Source organism: Urocitellus parryii, chromosome 4 (assembly GCF_045843805.1).
Source record: "Urocitellus parryii isolate mUroPar1 chromosome 4, mUroPar1.hap1, whole genome shotgun sequence".
In the NCBI taxonomy this organism is placed as follows: Eukaryota; Metazoa; Chordata; class Mammalia; order Rodentia; family Sciuridae; genus Urocitellus; species Urocitellus parryii.
In genome coordinates, this window is record NC_135534.1 from 133281536 (window position 1) to 133302196 (window position 20661).

A 20661-nucleotide genomic window follows, 5' to 3' on the forward strand; every position below is an offset into this window, starting at 1 on the left:
CAGATGAAGTAGATGCCGATTGATTTGCTGTCGAGCATGGTAAATTAATAGCAACAAATTGCTGAGGGCCCGTCTCGCTGCTCCACCATGCTTCGGCAGTTTTGCTTTATTTGCTCCATGATGGGCAGCAGTCGGCCTCTTCAAGTCAATTTCTTCTTAACAACCTGCAATACTTTTCAATGGTGAAAATAGAGCTGTTCCTTGTAAGTCAGAAATCAATATCCTATTGCCCTTAGAAAATGCTAAACAAGCAGTATTGGCAATCCACTTGGTACTAGAGGGTATCAGATATAATGCAAATCCATACTGCTTCCCTCCTTGTAGTTATTACAGTTTGCTAAAAGGTTCCTAATGTCATTTATCATCATTTACCATCGACCAAAGAGGCTATGATTATGATATCCTATCAGCTGGCAAGGCCCTTTCATTTCTATTCAATTAATATTTTAGCAGCACTCAAATGGTTGTGGCCCGTCTTGTAATAAAATTTACATGGCCTGGAGTGAAACAGGAGTTTTCCTGCTTTGATTTTAAATAAATAATACACACAAACACAGAGACTACATACACATAAATATATATTTATATATAAATGTGTAGCACTCACTTTTAGATTCTAAGTGTTACAGATTTCTAAAATTTTCTAATCATTTCTAAAATTCATATACTAAACATAATAAAAACTTAGAAGCAAAGAGACCTCAGACTACAGAAAACCAGAGATACTCTCACTCTCAAATATAGCATGGTCATCTGTTTAATTTCCATAAGTTGAATTCACATACCCATTGCTCCTAATCTACATCCAATATTCACTTTTTAGAGTGGTAACCACTGCTGTCAGATTCCATTGGGGAGGCCGTCTTTTAATTACAGGTGAAGGATGCAAACAAGCAGCATTTAGTAATGTATCAAGTGCATGCATCACTCTGATCTGTCCATAGTGGCTGACCCATTTAGAAGCCACACTATATTTATAAAGAACAATCAGCAAAAGGTAGTAACAACTAAACCCTGACTCATCCAAAACAAAAAACAAAACCCCACACTTAAGGGAAATCCTTAAGGAATAAAAGCCAATGTTCTTTCACTTTTTAAAAATTCCATTTTGAAGACATCATAATGAAACATGCCATTTTAACCATGTACTATTTATCATCTTCATTTTCACAATAGAACTTAAGACAGTGGTGAAGCATTAATTCCAATTATAGCTTAGAATACTTCACCCTAACTTTTCTGGTTGCTTTCCAGATTCATCTGCTCAGTTCTATCAATCCTACTAAAGATTACCAGAAATTAGATTCATATTTTATGCTCCAATTCCATGTCATGTCACTGAATTTCCCTTTAAAAAGAAAAAAATCCACTAATTCTACCAGACTAATGCTATTTACTCAGTTACCAAAATTTAAATTAATTATGTTCTCAAACATAATTGTTAAAAATTGGCAACATTATGCAGGCTTAATTAAGATTAAATCCAATTTACTAAATGTACTTTAATTGGTACTAATTACATTAGCTTTCATTTCAGAATGACAAATTCCCCATAGGTTTCACTTTATAGTTCTCTATCAGAATCAACACAGGGTGGCTGATGATGAGCATCACACCAAAGGGGAGGGAGGAGAAATGTTTGCCCCTCTCCCCTTGTCACTGTTTCATACTTTTCTTTTTATCAATTTGCTAAGTCACAGAGTCATGACTCCATCACAACCATCATTTTCTGTTTTAGTGAAAATTTTCACTAAAAATAAATAATCTGTGGCTGACTGCAGCCATAAAGAACAGGGACGTTAACCAAAAAATACACAAAGGTTTCAAATATCAGGGCCACCAATTACTAAGGTACTTCCAAGGACTCCTGGGACTCATACTCTTGAACCCTTTGAGACACAAATCTAATAAGTGAATAAGCCTAACCCGATCCTGAGAACGGTCCCAATTATGCTGCAGGGCAACTTCCCTGCATTATTGCTGCTTTCCATTACAAGGGTATCCAGTGAGTGCATCTGGAAGAGAGGCTAAGAGGAACTAAGACTGTCTGCCTAGGAAAACAAATAAAGACAGATATGCCTCTGTGCTTAAGGGGAGAAAGAAAGAAAATATAATAAGTAGGTGGTTTGCAGGGCTGTCTGTATTTCATAATGTGATAAACTGCCCTCAGGATTCTTGATATGATTGAATTTAAAAGCAAGAGAAAAAAAGGGAAAATGTTCTCTTCTCAATTTTAAATGGATAGCATTTGAGGCCAGCTGGACAAGAAGATGACAGAATTATAGAGGTATAATGTGTAAAATTAAGGGATCTCACAAACCCACCAACAAAAAGAAATACATACATATAGAAATACAAGCTATGTGCTCTTCAGAAACAAAAGTGGTACAAGGGGATCTGAAAACTAAGTGGTTAGGGTAAAAAAGGTACAGAAGGAGAAATAAAGGGACATTAGTCTGGTTTGATCTTTAATTAATCCTGGGAGGAGGGGGTGGACTGAGGAACACCACCATCAACAACAAAAAAGACATGTACAAGATCCAAACCTTAAATGCATGATTAACAAACAATATCTCTCATGTAATTTATTGCTGTAAAGTAGAGCTAAGTCCATCCATAAGCTTGAATGGATTTTGTTTAAGCAGGAGATATTTATATTACTAATCTAAACAAAAATGGTAAAGATGTCAAAATAAGAATTTAACACCTGGAAAACTATATTATAATGCTAATATTGGCATAACCAAATAGCAAAGTAAAAGAGTATCCAAAATAAAGTCCCCAGTGTAAGTAATATCACATTTTTTCCTCAAATTTTTGTTTTCAAATACTATGATTGCCTATACTGTCTATCAGTCATCTTTTAAAGATACACTAAATGATATATGGTCATTTCATCATTTCTAAACTTAGAAGGTAATGAAAATCACCTTGACCATAAATAAGAAAGACCATGAACTTTTCTCTTGTCTTTTTCTCAGCAGGCAAACATATACACACCTATTCTGAAATGGTTAATGAGACCTGAGGCAGTTTCACTAGCAGACCACTAAAAATAAATACTTTCCTAAAGGAATTACTACTCCCACATGATATACACATATACAGACATGTATACATATTTATATACACACACACACACACACACACACACACACACACACAGTATCGTTTGTCTAGAACATGTAAACCATTTATTTCATTTGCTCTCCTGCAAAAAGAAAAAAGAAAAAAAAAAGCCTATTTGAGTCACATATTTCAATGCTTTCAACTAATCATAAACTCCCCCCCACCACCACCCTTTTTTGGCTGAACTAATTGCTAGATTTCAAGACCCAGTGTTGAACATTATCACATCCTCCTATCAAGCTCATTTACTCTGTACAAATTTGGAAGTAATGGTTACAGTTCCTGGTAAGACCCAACTAAGTAGCCTCAGGGGACCAATACAAGGATTTTACATCAATTTCTTTTGTAGTTCCACAGATTCCATTTTTACCCTCCCTGCTCACCCTGTATCTATTCTTTTACACCAAGCCAATGAAGACTATATATAATTTATAATTTTACTTTTCAATAATTTTCAAAGAAAAGGTTTTCTATATGACATGTTTGCAATGACCAAAATACATAAAGCAAGTCTCTCAAAAGATAAAGATATATTTTAAAATTTAGCATCCAGACTTGAAAATGAACAAAGTTTAATCTGTATTCAGATTTTGTAAAGATATTTTAAATGCTTAAAATTAGGTTAATGCAGACGAAAGATGGGGAAGCACTTGTGAAAAAATAATGTTCTCTCCAATACCCAGTCTTTTAAAATACAGGTAGCCACAACAATGTGCAGAAAACTACAAAACAAAATTTTGTTTCCAAAGTGCATCAGTATTACTCATTTAAAATGGTTATAAAGAAATAATAACTTACCTGCTTGTGCATTTCTATATTCAACCCATAGGACATTTCATAATACTGTCAAAGAAGGAAAAGCAATTAAATTTGTGCCTTTCATCAAATAATCTGCCTCGTGTTCAAAATGCCCCAAGTATGTTCAAAACAAACAACAAACATAAAAGCCTAATGTAACCAAAAGATCTCTAATTCTTATGCCAATAAGTCAAAGAGATGCCCAATTACTATCTTTAGCCTAATAAGCTAAAAGCCACCTTAAGACACAGACTCTAAGACAGCAACTCAAAACTAAAAAAAATTAATGTTCAAACACAGCATTCTTAGCAGCAATTATTTTATACATCATAAGCAGATGAATCAAAAAAAATCTGATAATTCAGTACCATACGACTAACTCCTAAGTACAGCAGAAATTTTGTCTTGTACAAACGCTGAATGATTAGAAAAGGTACTATTACTGAAGAGTTGTTTCTCATTTTAAGGGTACTGCTCACATTCACACATTCAAAGCAAAAAGCTTGAGAGAAAATGAATTAATGCATCACTCTGGTGCCTTTTGGAACAATCTTAAAAATATGCTTCATGATACTTTTGTAAAAGCAGATCTAATTTTTTTGAACATGTATTGTAACTGGCATAACAGAAATTCTGGCAGAACAAATCAACACTTTTCAAACCAATATAACACTACAGAAATTGAAAACACACACAAAAATGCACACATAATAGTAACAAATAATGAGGCAAAAATTAGAGAATAGTTTCAGTGTCTAAGCCATCACTCTTTGAAAATAAGGCATTAAAATTTTATAAGAGTACATAGAAAAACTGGTTAAAATTGTTTGGAGCAAGAGCAATAAAACAACAAAGAAAACCACTAACAAAAACATTTTGCTTGCAACTGAACAAAACATAAATGAGGTTTTGTTTTGTTTTGTTTCAATTTGTAAAAACAAAGCACAGAAAATTATACCCTATGCAATTGAACTTTTTGAAAATTCAAATCAAAGCTGGTTGTCAAAAGCAAGTTCTAACATCCTAGAATTACAGGTTACTAATGTTCACATTCCCACAACCTCAACTACACTGGCAAGGCCACTGTGATCTATCCTGAAGCCTCTAGCAATTTCAACGTAGTCTCGTTTTTTGTATCCCAAACTACTAGACACTTTGAATCTGTGATAGTTTTCTTACCATGACATAATGCCGCTGCATCTCAGTCTTCTCACTGGCCAGTTTCTCACACTCCAGCTTCAGACTGTTTGAGACATAGGAAAATCTAAGTACAGTGTAGAACTTAATTTACATCCTTCAAATCTAAATACACATGCTTTCCTCTAAATCCTCACCTACAAACACCAAATCAACAATCTTAAAAATCACCTCATTATGAAAGGGAGGAAAGAAAGGTTAGACTAGAACCAGCCTGAACATGTATGTCCCTTCAGTAAGGATCAAATGTGGGTTTTTCTTTTTGACCTTTTAAATAAGTTTTGAAGAAATAAACCCTCGAGTCAATTTATTTCTGGAACTTCATCCAGAATTCAATGTTCATTAAATTCAGTTAATAAAACAAGAACAAGGAAATAAACATCAGTAATGACTACACATAAACATACAAATAATTCCTCCCAAATTTCACAAGAAGTTTTTTTTCTTTAATGTTGCATGAAGAGATTAATGAAAATATGAATCAAGGAGTCTTATGAATGATGTCTTGTTTTTTCCCTCCAAAACACACAGAGAAGTTGAATACCACCACCCAGGGGCAAAGTGTTGATCTGGTTCAGTGACTTGTTTTTAGTTCTTGAATTTATGAAATAAAAATTATGCATCATTAAAAAGCCAGCAAAAGAAATATGTCTCAAAGGCACTCTAGGTCTAATAATCGCCTCTAAGATGAAAACATTTTGTTCAGCATCAAAGTAATGAAATCGCTCACTAGCTCTTGGCTATTCGGAGGAATAGCAAAAAGAAGTAAGAAGGATTCAAGCCTAGAGTAATAAAGAACCAAGGAAGTCAAAAGGCCTCAGAATCTTCTCAACGTTCCATTCTCCTGGCTCCAACAAATCAATATGGAAAGTTTTGTCTCAGCATATTCCAAGACTCCCCAGTTTCGATTGTTCTGCCTCCTTTTCTTTTTTTCTTTTTAATGGGAGAAAAAAAGATACGCTTAATTTCTTTACACCTGCCTAAAGGAAAAAAGGCCTTGACATGCCTTTCCCCTGCCCAGAGTGGAAAAAAATGATAATAATACCTTTGTGGAGGCCAAAAAAAAAAAAAAAAGGAAGGAGGGTGTTTGTGTGTGTATGCGGGGGGTAGACGACAAGAGCTAAGCAAACAGGAGGATCAGCTAAAGTCAATATCGTTACCTGTGGTATTGAGCCTGTAAAAACTGAAACTCTTCCTTAATCCGATCACAGGATTCGGAAATTGTAAATTTAAAGGGTTGAGCAGGCTGATGCGGTGCCTAAAGAACAACAATAAAATATTTAATTAGCCCACATCACAGGCGAAGCAGAGATGGAGAAAACATTCCGAGCGGCGCTGGCAGGGGGTGGGGGTTAATCGCAAAGGCAGGCTGAACATGATCCAAAGTCTCCTCCCGCCCACTCTGGTCGCCCCCTCAGCCCAGCAGGGGCTGGTTTCGGGGTAGCCCCCAACGCGGCGCGCGGCCACCCGCTCCCGTCAGGTCTGAGCCGGGCTCCCTTCCCTGGCCAACGGCGGGCGCCGGGGGGCCGGCGCGCCGCGCCCACTGCCTCCCCACCCGGAATCGAAACTGGCCCGTCGGGGGGACTCGCGCCATGGCGTCGGGCCGCGGTCAGTCGGGGGCAGCAAGGCTCAGCTGCCACCCTCGCGGCTCATTCACTCGCCCCGGGGGCCCGCGGCGCGAGGGGCCAGCGCCCCGCACTCCGGAGCCGCAGCCGGCCCAGCAGCGCCGCCGCCGAGGGCGCCCTCTCCGCCCAGGCGTGGAGTCGCGCCTCCTTCATAGCTGAACGCCCCCTCCCCCCTCCCCCCGGAGTCGCGGCGCGGAGAAGGCAAACCGCTCCGCGCGGCTTCCAGGGGCTTCAAAGACAACAATAAGAAAATGGCCACAACTCAATTGCCTCTCTACACCCCTTCGGAGAGTGCCACCAAGCCGGGGAGGTTAGGGGTGGTGGCGGCCTGGTGGTAGGCGGGCGGCCCCGGGAGCCTAGTGCCCATTTCGGGCAGCTCTCCACGCCCCTCCGGCCAAAAGACACAACTCGGCGCGCAGGGGGGCGACGCGGGGAATCCCCCGGCGCACCCGCGCCTGGGCCGCCGCACTCACCGGGTGTCTGGTCTGCGGGTACATCTTGCTCAGGTCGCGAATCATCCAAACCGATTTAGTTGGCTGCGCTAGGCAGAGGCGCGCGGCTCATTGGCTTTAATGGCCCCGAGGAAGAGGCGGTGGTGGAGGTGGTGGTAGTGACGGCGGACGGCCGGGTCCGAGGGGAGGCTCGGGCGGTCCCGGTCCCCGCCGGGTCTCGCGTGACGCGGGCGGTAGGAACGCGCTGCGGCTGGGTGCCGGCGGCCGGGCCGCTCCGCATTCCCCGCGGGCGTCACTGGCCCGCCACGGGCATTGTCCGGCGCGCGTCTCCCGCGGCAACGCTCCGACGTTCGCTCCGCCGAGCCCGGCGCTGCGGCCGGGAAAGTGCGAGCTCCGCGCCCACCGCCCGCCGGCACCGCCGCCCGCTCGCTCTGCGTCCCACTCCAAACTTTTTTTTATTTGTCTTTTAATTGGCTGTTATTCCTCCGAATGAATGATCTCTCTTCTTCCCTAAAAGCAAACACAAACTCCTTTGGTTCGGAAGAGGTCTCGGCGGTGCTTTTTTGGTTTCTCTGGAGATTTTTTCAGTTCAGAACAACGATCTTTTAAAAGGCACCTTTTAGCTTCTTTTACCACATCTCATTTCCTTATTTTTCTTCCTTCCTGTTTTCTTGTCTTTTTTTTTTTAACCCCAAATTGAAGGGGATTATAAAAATAAAGAGTGAAAAGCTTGCGGCTTTTTAAAAAAATTCTCTCCTTTCAAACTCTGCGAACACCACCTCAAAATAATATACAAGTGTGTAAGAGAGGGGGTAGAAAGCAGCCAACAGCCCAAACACCCGCTCAGAACAGCTCTAACAACACGCTCTGTGTAGGTGACTTCTTTGACCAAATTTAGCAGCAGCTAATCATTAACATTCTGATACATATTCACAACCTTCCGCGGAGGGACCGCGAAGCATCCCGGGAGATGTAGTCCTCCCCGAGCGACCGTGGCTGAATAGCCCGCCAGATTGACTACAATCACCGGCCGGCCAAGCGACTGCTCTGGGGCGCTTTCCAAGCGCCCCGCCCTCCCCGGGCACGGTAGGCGTCTTCAGCAACCAATCAGAGATGGCTGAACATTAATCGCCGTTCTGTGTTACTGCCCATCATTTCACTGCTGACAAATGGTAAGCCAGGGAGGAGGAGCCAACCGTGCTGAAACCCACGTGGGGGCCGAGCGTCGCGGGTCGCTCTAACCAATGAACGAAAAGAGATGGAGTTGGCGGAGGCAGGGAGGAGACGGACCGCCCAAGGCGGAGCTTCGCCTTGGCTGACGTTCCTTAGCGCGAGCGTTCGAACCGGGGAAACATTTGTTCAGCTGTCAATCAAAGTAACGTGGGGCCGGGAGTAGCAGCCGCGGCTGCCGTTGCTGCTGCCCTGGCTGCTTCTTCAGAACTAGGTGTTGGTGGCGGTGGTGGCGGCAAAATAAAGAAGGTGGAGGGGCGGTGAGACTGGTGGCTGGTCAGAAGATCTTCCAGTCTCATCCTCCCACCAACCCAACCCAAACACCCTAGGCCCCACGCTCCGCGCCCGCTCCAGGAAGGTAGACTAATTAGGGTCCAATGTCTTCTTAAAGAGACAAGCTCGGCCTTGTGTAACGCGCCGAAACCCCTGTTGAGACAAGAGAGGGAGGATCACGCTGATCCCACTTCGTTCGGTTCACATCAATTTTACGCGCCGCTGGAGCCGGCATAATTTTCCGTGTGAACGCGGACTCGGGCCCCTGTTCTTGTTTAGAGCCGAAGACAGAGTCGCTAGATGGTAGCTGGGGCAGGGGGCGAAGGTGGGGAGCGTGTCCCCCGCTTTCCCCCTTTGCCTGGCCTCGAGGGGTCTGCGCTTGCAGATTAACCCCGAAGCAGGGCTGCCTCCCCCAGTGATTCAGGAAGAAAGCGACCAAGACTCTCTGCCCAGGGGTCGCGCGAGCCTAACCGTGGAGTCTTCTGTGGGACTAAAGGCACGGGGGGCGCGGGTCGCCCCATTTCTAAAAAATCCTTGCCACGAGGGTCACCCGAATCCAGCAGATTAAAGGTCAGCAGGCAAGTTGGGTGTCGGACACAGAAAACGTCCCTGTAAGCCCCTGGCTTTTCCCTCCCCCAGGTCCGTCGGAAGACTGCCCTCTTTTTTTTCCGGTCTTTAGAGGAGCAAGTCAAGTTCGTGCGGAGTTGAAACAAAGCGGGAGGACCCAGAAAGATGGAGGGTGGGCTACCGGAGGAAGGGGAGTGGGCAAAGACTGCAGAAAGGAAACTAGGATCAGCCTTAGCTAGGAAGGACGTCCTTAGGGAAAGGGCCAAGCCACTCTTGGTGCCTATCCAGCCAGGGGCAGCTTCTCAGTTTAAGGAGAGTCTCCTGGAGCCCACAGCCTTCCCTAATGGGACTCGGAAGGATTCAGAAAAAGTCAAGTAAAGGATTAGCTAATGGAACCGGGTTGCGGACGTCCATTTCTGAGTGTCCTTTTCCTACTCTAACTTGAGTTTGGCTGAGATGGTGTCGTTAGAACAAAAATGGAAAGCCATTTTGCTTAATGATATCCTTTGCTCAGCGGATGAATCAAGGATTTAAAGTCTAACCTATCACATTCTATTGGACTTCTGGGCTGGTCACTGTGGAGGATAATGCAAAGGAAGGCTAAGCTGGTCTCCACCTGCCTCCAGTTTCCCCCTAAAAATCCAGAACTGACGTTTGCAGAATGTTTCAATTCAACAAATATTTTCTCCTCTATCCCCAAAATAAGAGAATAAAGGAATATTTTGGTTGTTTTCAAAACCTTCACCACCTCAAATATAGGCATGTATGGCTGTTGAAATGTGGTCAGTTCAAAACAAGAGGGGTTTTCAGTGCATATCACACAGGAAATTTTGAAGAATTGGTAAAATAAAAATAATAATAATAATAAAGTGCCTCATTAATTTATAATGATTACACGTTGAAATTATAACATTTTGGATATATCAGTTAAACAAAATACATTTCTAAATTTATTTTGCCTCATTTTTACTTTTTTAACCTGACCACTAAAGAATTTTTTTAAGTTGGTTTCTGTGGCTCACATATTCCACTGGACAATCCTGTTCTGAAACATTCCCAAGTATCAAAAGTTAGAAAAATTGAGTGATACACTAAGACATTCAATTTTCTAAGAATACCAACAACCATCTTTCATTCTGAAGTTGCTTATTTATTCCCACTGGAACTTTACAATAACTTGTTAAATCATCATAGTGCCTCTGTAGGAAGTTGCATGTTCTTTATTTCAATCAGAATATTAGCAAGTTCCATGAGAAAAGGAACTTGGTTGTATTCAATACTACACTCCAAATGCCCAGAATGATGAATGGCACATAGTAGGTGCTCAGTAAATATTTGTTGATAGCATTAATGAATAATACCATGTTGTGTCAATATAGAAAGCTGTTGCATTATTTGGACCATATTTATTGAAATTCTATGCACTTAATTCCCAGGATAGGAAGTGAGAATTCTAATTATAGAACCTGGAAAGCTATTGAAAGGGTTAATGAACAGAAGAGAAATTACACTGTGTTAAGAAATACCAAATAGCTTATAGTAGAGACCTTTCCCCTAATCTCTCTTGACTGTATGTCAACAGAAAAGTGGTTAGAGAAATCAGTAATTTTTTTTTTTTTAATTTAAGTACAGTTTTAAACTACAGTCCTTGGATATGATCCACATTTTGGCCATGTGGTAGATCTACATAATTGATAGCAGTGTCTCAGAAAGATGCCAAGTGAGGCAACCATGCCCAGCTCTGGCCCAGACACAGCAGGTAGGTAGGGCTCATGACTGTTTTGTCTCCTTTTCTGCGCCCATGAATTATTGAGCCAAACTGTGAAATCATTCGAAGACTTGTCATATTCCTACTGGGGGGAGGGAGAGGTTCCATAATTTTCATGTGGGAGGGATCCAGCAGCATTATTCAAGTTGGAGCTAGACCTGGGGGATGTCTAATCTCTGATATATGCCAAGCAGGTACACTTTTTACTCAGGGTTAGATGTTGTAAATTACTTCCTACTTCCCAAAATATTTATTGAGCACCTGTTATGTGCCATAATTTGGAAATTTAACAACAAATGTGGGTATTATTTAGTTATTGCCTCTTAGCTCTGAACTCAACTTGTTTTCTGGCTCAGTGAAAATGGATCTGGGCCCTTGAAATATTTTCCATCTTTGAACAAAAGTTTTGTCAATAGAGGGCACTGGAGAGGCATTGCAGGAGGAACGGGTTTTGCTTCCTGGTTGTAGAATGCATGATAGGCATTTTCCTAAAGCACAAATGCCATGATGTAGCACCCAGTAGCTTCCTCCAGAACCCCCACAACTCCCTGAACATCTTCCCCCTTGCACTGCAGAAAATGAATTTCCAGAGAGTTCTGGAGTGTGGGTTTCTGGCAAGTTCCACAAGACAGGTTTCCTGCAGTTTCTGCCTACTATTCAGAGAGCTACAGCTGTGTCCTTACAATAGGATCTGAATCTCAGCCCTAGAATGTGTATGGATGTTGAAAGAGCTTTTGTGGGGGTAAATCTTTCTCAGCCCTAGGATCAGTTGCTCCTGTTATCTGCTATTTCTGTATGTTCTAGAGTTCTTTCCATTTACCAGTCCTTCTTTGCTCCAGTTCCCTAAATAGGTGATAATTTTTTACACCGAACTTTATTGTTCAAATTATTTTCTCTCCTGATTGTATCCAGACACTGATAGAGTAAATAATATAAGCCTGTTGGGGCTTACATTCCTTTTTTTTTTTTTTTTTTGGTATCAAGGATTGAACTTAAGTACCAAGCCACATTCCCAGCCCTTTTTTATTTTGAGACAGGGTATCCCTAGGTTGCTTAGAACCTCACTAAATTGCTGAATTTGGCAGTTTGGCTTTGAATCTGTGATCCTCCTGCCTCAGCCTCCTGAGCTGCTGGGATTATAGAGGAGTGTCACCATGCCCTGTGCAGCTTACATTCTAAAGGAGAGAGAGAGATTTAAGCAAGTAGGGGTACTATATAAAGGTGGTGGTAAGTGCTGCAGTGATGAAACTAGCTCAGATGGGAAGTTATAGAAGGCTTCTCAGAGGAAGTGACATTTAAGCAGAGAACTGAATGCAAAGAAAGAGTCAGCCATGGAAAAAATACCAAGAAGCGAATTTCAGGTGAATGCAAAGGCCCCATTTCAGGGTTTTGATAACTGTGAGGAATTTTTTTTTAGACTAGTATATGTCAAAGAGAGAGTAATATAAGATTAAATCCTGACCACATCTACAGTTCTGGGTCACATATCACTTGTTATGTGTGATAAAGGCATTTATTTTCAGTTCTGAGTGTAATAGAAAGCACTTGTGGAGGGAGAAAGGATTATAGGCAGAGAGTGACAGGATGATTACCAATCTCAAAGGGGTCCTAAGGAACCCACATTCATTCTTAACCTAAAATTAGGAACACATCCTTTTTCCATCTTTTTATTTTTTCTTTTACTTTGGGGCAGCTGATGATTAGAGGCACACACCCTCCCATCCCTACATTCCTTTGGCTCTGCCACTGTCTCATCCCACTAATGACTGATGGCAAACTTTTAATTGAGACAGAGACTGTGTACACAATTCAGAAATGCCAGACTCTGCTTTGAATATACAACTAAAACAGCAATGGTCATAGAAAATCAAGAACATGCAGATCCATTTCTAGTTCAGTAGTAGGCTTCCTTGGTAGCTGACTCGTTACTGTTTCATCTCTGAAAAGGTGAAGATAAAAGGACTTAAAATCAGCATACTATAATAATGCAGCCACATCAATATTATAGCAGCTCAATTCACAATAGCTAAACTGTGGAAGCAACATAGATGCCCTTCAACAGATGAATGGATAAAGAAACTGTGGTATATATACATAATGGAATATTACTCAGCAATGAAAGAGAATAAAATTATGGCATTTGCAGGTAAATGGATGGAGTTGGAGAATATCATGTTAAGTGAAGTAAGCCAGTCCCAAAAGACAAAAGGCCGAATGTTCTCTCTGATAAGTAGATGCTGATCCATAATGGGGAGTGAGGGAGAGTGGGAAAAATGGAGGAACTTTTATTAGGCAAAGGGGAGGGAGGAGTGGGAAGGGGGCATGGGGGCAGGAAAGATAGTAGTATGAGATGGACATCATTACCCTAGGTACATGTATGACTGCGCATATGGTGTGACACCACATAGTGTACAACCAGAAAAATGAAGAGTTGTGCTGCAATTGTGTACAATGAATCAAAATGCATTCTGTTGTCATATATACCTAATTAAAATTAATTAATTAATTAATAATTTAAAAAAGAAAAGATGGAAAAGATTTACTATATCAGTGTCTTAAGAGAGTGCCAAATTTCTAAACTTATCTGATGAGATAGAGCTGTCATCACCAGTTACCTCTATATTTAGTGGTGGAGACTGATAAACCTTTTATGTGTTTGAATGTCCTTTCTTGGTGGATAAAAGGCAAGTGGGCACCCTTTGACTTTGGGGTGGGTAGAGCGTGAAAGGTATTGGTTTGGAAGTGGAATGGACAAATTTATATATGAACTAAGACTTCAGAGAAAAAAGAACCCTCTTTACTGAAATGCTATATTATTTGAAACCATTGAGATGGTCCCCAGTTAAATCTGCTTGTTGGAAGGAACACTAAGGCCTTTCTCTCCCCTCCCAGGAGTGGCGTGTGTAATGGAGGAAGGGCCATCTGGAGCTCACTTGAATAAATATGGGCCTGTGACCTGATGATTCACTAGCTGCAACACAGGAAGTGGGAGTCTTTCTCATTCTGAAATATCTGTTGGTTGCAGGTAGAAATTCCCTTTTGGAATTCACCTTCATCACATTAGCACTGATGGGGTGCTTTGGGATGGGACAAATGACTGAGTGTGTGAGGATGATAAAGGTGTGTATAGGTCCCTCTGTCATCAATAGTCACATCTATGTCAGCATTACTTCACTGAGCCCGAAAGAGACCCTAGACTTTTTACTAGTCTGAACAATTGTCTTAGATAGTGAAAAAGACCTGTGAATTTATTTATATTCTATGCTGGATGTATGAAATTGTTTCAAGAACGACACTATTAAAAAAATAAATAAAAGCTGGGCATGGTTGTGCAGGCCTTGGAATCCCAGCAACTCCAGAGGTTGAGGCAGGAGGATCACAAGTTTGAGTCTAGTCTCAACAATTTAGTAAAACCCTGTCTAAAAAAATTTAAAACTGAGTTCAAGCCCCAATACCAAAAACAAACAAACTAAAAAATCAATAAATCAATAAATAAAAAAGAAGAAGAAAAAGAAAAGGTGTTGGGCTGGGGATGTGGCACAAGCAGTAGCGCGCTCGCCTGGCATGCGTGCGGCCCAGGTTCAATCCTCAGCACCACATACCAACAAAGATGTTGTGTCCACCGAGAACTAAAAAATAAATACTAAAAAAATTCTCTCTCCTCTCTCTCTCTCTCTCTCTCTCTCTCTCTCTCTCTCTCTCTCTCTCTCTCTCTCTCTCACACTCTTTAAAAAAAAAAAAAAAAAAAGGTGTTTGGACCAGGCACCTGTGCAGTAATGCATACCTGTAATCCTGGCTACTTGGGAGGCTGAAGCAGGAAGTTTGCACATTTAAGGCCAGCCTGGACAGTACAGCAGGACCCCATTTTAGGAAAACAAAAACAGAAAAAGGACTTCTTTCCATAAGAAAAGCTCCTATTAGCTCATATTATCTTTACCTTCCTTGAATCTAGAGCAGAACTCTAAGAGATTTTTCTGTTTCATTTATCTGCCTTTAAACAAACAAGGTATCATTATTCCACTTTAAAGATCAGAAAGAAGTTATTTGCCCAAGGTTTTACAGCTTGAAAGTACTGAAGGGGAGATCAGAACTCCTGTCTACCTCCTTATTTCATACCTTGCATGAACCTGAACTCCACAAGTGTGTATTCAATTAAAGTAGGTAATTTAAACACTACTCAACTCACCTGCTTGGTTCATGCCTTTTCAAGCAGATGTTTTATTGCTGAAATGGGGGCGGAGGGTAGATCAGGGAATGATTTGTATTGCAGCTGCCTCTGGGTAAAAGCTGAGCCTGAGGATTCCCATGGCTGCAGCAAGCAAACCAGCCCCATCCTGGAGTGTCTGAAGGTCTGATAAAAGAGGTTCAAGGGAGATGAAGGGTGCTGAAGTTCTATTCCTCTTACTTTCAACGAACAGCAGGTTTACACCTATGCAGCTGCTCTCCCTGTGCCTTATGCAAGCTCCCACTCTTGCTAACTATCACAACAGCCTGCAGGGCAGATATTACAGGAGAAAAACTGCATATTTACTTTCTGAAATGGGTAGCATGGGAACTAGGTAGGTGTGTAGGAACATATAACTATAAATCGTATTGCTTTGTACAAGAAAGTAACTCGTGAAAGTCCACTGTTATTTTCACTGGACCTGGAGTCCACGTAGTGATTTACCATTATCTGGTTAACTTTGGTAACTTTAAACTTTCTGATCTCATTTATATGGTGACTCAACTAGAATGGAGCTAAGTATAATCTCTAAACCCTTTTCTACCCTAAATGCAAAGTTCGCATCTCTAAAATTATTATTATTATTTATTTATTTGGTACTAGGGATTGAGCTTTTACCTTTAACACTGAGCTACATTCCCAGAACTTTGTACTTTGGAATTTGAACCAGGGTCTAATTAAGTTGACGAGGGTCACACTGAGTTGCTGAGATTGGCCTTGAACTTGCCACCCTCTTACCTCAGTCACCCCAGTTGCTGGGATTACAGGTATGTACCACTGCTTCTGGCTTATTTTTTATATCTCAGAGTTGAATTAGTCATAATGGAGAGGATTTTTATTCAAGATCATCTGTTAAACTTGACGACCTTTTCTTTCTACCTTTTTAAACTTCCCAAAAAATGAATCCCTGGAATGAAGATGGTTTGGAGGAAAGCTGCTGCAGATAACTTTTTGTTGAAAATTGATCAGTTATCTTATAAAGTAAACTAAACTCTAAGGGAATATAATCTTAATTCTAGTCGCATGTGGGCTCTCATTGCTATTATTCAATTCAAAAGCTGTTCTCAATATTATATATCTTGAAACAATTCTGGCAAATCACATGATTTCCTTTAATAGCATTCTGTGTAAAACACTGTAAATGAGCCATCATTCACAGTGCACTATCTAGTCCAGTGCACTACTACTTTTAGAAAAGGCTTTGATATTCTGAGATGTTTTCATTGATGGAAACACTTTCTGCATCTGCTGCTTGGTTTTATACAGAACAAAATTTGACTGCTTTAATTATAGGGGTTGTTTTCTTTATTAAATGCCTGCAAAAAGAGAATATTTAACACCTTATTTCTGTGTAGACCAAAGTATTTACATAGTTCCATGACTTATTATTATGTCGGATAATATATAATGGCACCAAGAGATAGGGTGGTTATTATAATCCCCATTTTATAGACTAGGAAACAGAGGTTTAGAAAAACCAACAGCCCCTTGAATATTATACAGACTGTAAGTGAACAAGTTGGAAATCAAAACCTTGAGTTTTCAGAATCCACTTCTTTAATGTTAATGCCTTACAGTAATTATAATGCTTTGTGTCCTACAAAGTGTTTCCAAATACCTCTTCCTTTCTTACGAAACCCTGTTAGGTAGGGAAAGCAGTTGTTGTTTTGACCATCTTATAAATGTGAAAAGTGTACTTCAGAAAAAAAGTAACTAGCCCAGCTCATGAGTAAGTATAAGTATATATTGACTGTAAATTTATAGGTATAGCCATATAAAATCATGATTTCATATTTTAAGATAGTTACATTTAGAAAAAATAAGAAGTATTATCAGCATAACCCAGCTAATTGGATGTCCTCATCTTCCAGACTGCTGGATTTCTTGTTTTTATAGCTTTAAACAAGGATGACTCACCATCAACCTATGTAAGATCAGAAACCCAATATCCTCTCAGTAGCTCCAGGGATTCTGGGAGGTCTCTGTTTCTCTGAATCATTGCTGGCTGTGATTTCTTTTTTTCTGAGGGAGGAAAGCTTTATCTCCATCACATGCCTCTGCTGATCTGCCCATTTCCCATACACCATTTAGATATCTTTACTTCTCAGAGGTGCCTTGACACAAACTGTGTGTGATAAACATTTTTACTGAAAGTTTGGGTGATGGAGGGAGTCACAAATCAGAGTGCTCTTGCTGAAATTGTAATATTAACTATCCTGTCCTTGGTTATCTCTACCCCTTTGAATTGCTTGATGGCAAAAGCCACTAAACAATTTAAAAACTCTCCTTTCTTCATTTACCCTCATCTCATAGGACATCTGTGATTAGCATGATTGGCATACGTTTTCCAGTGCAGTTGCTACTGTGCAGTGTTTTTATGGTTTAGTGTATATTTCTAAATCTGACTACTTTTTGCAACATCTATATGAAAGGGAGAGAGGCAAAAATAAGTCACTTATTCTCCGTTCTCAATTTGTAATTCAAACCAAGGCACCTTTTGTAAATTATCCAGTGAGAATTTAAAGAGAAATTAAGGTTTTTAAAAGGAAAGTTGTGCCGAAAATAATCTTATACTTTCCAGGAATTACATTCATCCAGGACTTAAATAGCAATACCGTATAGATGATTTTTCCTTTATAAGCTTTAGAAATTTGGTACTTAGGTTTTCTTGAATGAATTTTTAAATCCTTGGAGGATCTTATTTTTTGAATTTTTAGGATATAATTAATCATTTATAAAATTATTTATTATGCTGGTGATTTTCCTGTATGAATGTTTTAATAAAAACTTGATAATATAAAAAAAATTGTCATATCTTTTTTGCAAATGAACCTAGCAACATTTTTATAACATTTAGATTTCTATGTAGCAATTATTATTCTCTAACAATTTGCACTGAACACAGTAAACATGTGAATGGTGTTGTAAAGACTAGTGAGATTCAGAGATCAGCTCTAAGCTATAAAAACTCTGTATAATAACAATTGTACTTGCACAAAAGGTATGCTAACTGTACATTTTCCATCAATTTGAGAGCAGAATGTTTACAATAGCCTAACATAAACAACACCATTTAACACATAGCTTTTGAAAATTCAAGAGAACTTTAGATTTGGGTTGAATGAAGTATGTTAGTCACATTCATTTTTGAATTATTTATGCAATGCTTAGGGAAATTTATAATCAAAGTTGCATCAAAGTAACTCTAATTAAATTTTTATTATCTGTAAAGCTACTGCATGAACAACTAGAACTTTACTAATTATTAAAACCAAATATATACAAAGATATAGCTTCAGAAGGAAGAGTTGCCAAATCAAGTTCTAACTAGTCAATTCAATGAGAAACTTAACAATGATAAAAGGTATGTGTGATTTTGTTGTTGACATTATAAGAATAAAGAATTGGAGCACTGAAAAGTTCAGATGATGACCCTTGCTACATTGAGCTCTGTTGTATCCTGAAAATGACCTCTGTTTATCCCCCAAGTTACCCCGTCAGTAACTAACATTGAATGTGCCACATATTGTCATATAAATGCTTAAATATAATACCTTAGTCTCCTTCTCATTATCATTTTACAGGGGAGTCTATGGAAACTAAGGCAGTTTCCCTAACTTGCCCAAATTCACCCAATCAGCAAATTGTGGAGTAAGATTCAAACCCAAGACTATTTTTCTAGAAAGTTATTTTGCTGTTTTCCAAGCCAGAAAGAAATAAGACATTTAGATATAATTGTTTTCTTTATTTTATTTTCAGGGAATAAGTTGTAGTTACTAATATATGTAGATATTGTATTATATGTATATATATATATATATATATATATATATATATATGGGCTGTGAGCTCTTCTTTAGAAGAATTTTGATAAGAACCAATGAGTCAATAAATGGTTGCTTAATTTATATTTCCTCCATTGAGCAAGATTGAATTCTAATTCATTCAAATTTTTTCCATTTTTTTGATGAATAATCAAATGGCCTTTCTCTAGGCCCATCATTTTATTTTTTAATTCTGAGCAGAGGAATAATCACTAAAATTACTGCTTAAAATATAGAAGTAGGAAACATATTGAAGTAACCACCCCAAGCCTAGACTCTCCACAATATCCTAGGAATTCAGAAATATTTTAAGTTTCAAGCCTGGTAACAGACAAAAAAAATATGATCATAAAGGAAATTATGAATAGCAGATTTTGGCACACATGCATACCCCTGTGAGTGTTATCAGTTGATTTCATAGATAATTTCCTGCCCATTGATGACTTCCCTTAAATCTTTCTTTAATTACAGAGGAAAACTGGTAGTACCTAATAATATAACATAATTACCTGTATTTCTTATATTTGCACTAATAAATGGTGTTCTGATGCACTTGTTTTAATAAGATTTAAAAAAAAAACAAGCAAAGTTAGAACAAAGCACTGTACTGTCTGAAAATGTCCTTGATAAGTTTTAGGTTGATTATTTCATAATGATCCTTTTTTCTTCAGTAGAGATAGTATGTAATCTGTATTTTTTAATGGTATAATATTCACAACTCTTTTTTGCTAACATTTATATGACATGCAAACTTGAGAGAAATAAAAATTTCATATCATAATTGAGGACAGAAATATACCAAATTCAAGTGTTTGTCTTCTGAAGCACTGCTGAATACATTGTCTGGATTGTACCACAGAACTGAAAGCAAAACACGGGTGGGTCTATCAAACAATCCTGGACTCTGTTTATAACAACTGAAGCTGTGCCTTTCATATCAGAGTCACATCAGAAAGTGGGGGGGGGGGGGGTAAGGAAGAGATAAGCCCATCAGTGAAATAGTATCCTCTAACAATAACCAGTCACTTCCTGCAATCAAAACTGTGCTAGCATGTGGCTTGTTCAAATAAAAATTACTGGACTGGAGCCAAACAAGGAAAAAGTAATTGATAATGTGGTTTTTCAGAAACCATCCATCCATCAAATGTGTCAGTCCTTCATAATACTTTATTTCCCTTCTGAACAAAGATCTTTAAAATTCATTGTGTGCACTTAAAAACAAAGTGTCCTTGTGCTGGTTTATAAAGATTCTCTTTTAGTTTGGGTTTGTTTTGTTATTTGATTACATTCCCTCCCATCCTGCAAATTTTTTTTTTCCCAGATAGTTGCTGGAAATTTCTGCCATTCTTAAACAAAGCATCTTTGTGCTGTATCAGCTTGCATTTTCCTTGGATTGTGTTTAGATGATGCTTTTCCCCTGACTTCAGCACTGAGCATTGTAGCCATAGCTTTCCTAAGTAGACTGTAACAAACAGATTCACCAGCCCTTTTTCTGTGTTGCATCCTATTAACCTGCTGGTGGGAAACCCTGCTCAGAACTATTGCAAACAGAAGGAAAAACTGATGAGGAAAT

The 20661-nt window shown here is 39.6% G+C and overlaps 1 protein-coding gene across 7 annotated transcripts in view; it reads right to left on the reverse strand.

Annotated features, from left to right (window-relative positions):
* LOC113186545 (TLE family member 4, transcriptional corepressor) overlaps positions 1-8067 on the reverse strand; it is a 132211-nt gene extending 124144 nt beyond the window's left edge. For 4 of the 7 annotated variants that reach the window (XM_026394015.2, XM_026394014.2, XM_026394011.2 and 1 more), the window contains exons 1-4: positions 7223-8067; positions 6285-6382; positions 5107-5170; positions 3928-3972 (exon numbers count right to left, since the gene is read on the reverse strand). In XM_026394015.2, coding sequence (XP_026249800.1) covers positions 3928-3972; positions 5107-5170; positions 6285-6382; positions 7223-7267 — 252 coding nt within the window. In that variant the 5' untranslated portion in view covers positions 7268-8067. Of the gene's footprint in view, positions 1-3927; positions 3973-5106; positions 5171-6284; positions 6383-6679; positions 6758-7222 lie in introns of those variants that run through there. The other 3 variants (XM_026394016.2, XM_026394013.2, XM_026394012.2) reach the window with 1 other exon arrangement.
* Between the last annotated feature and the right edge of the window lie 12594 nt (positions 8068-20661).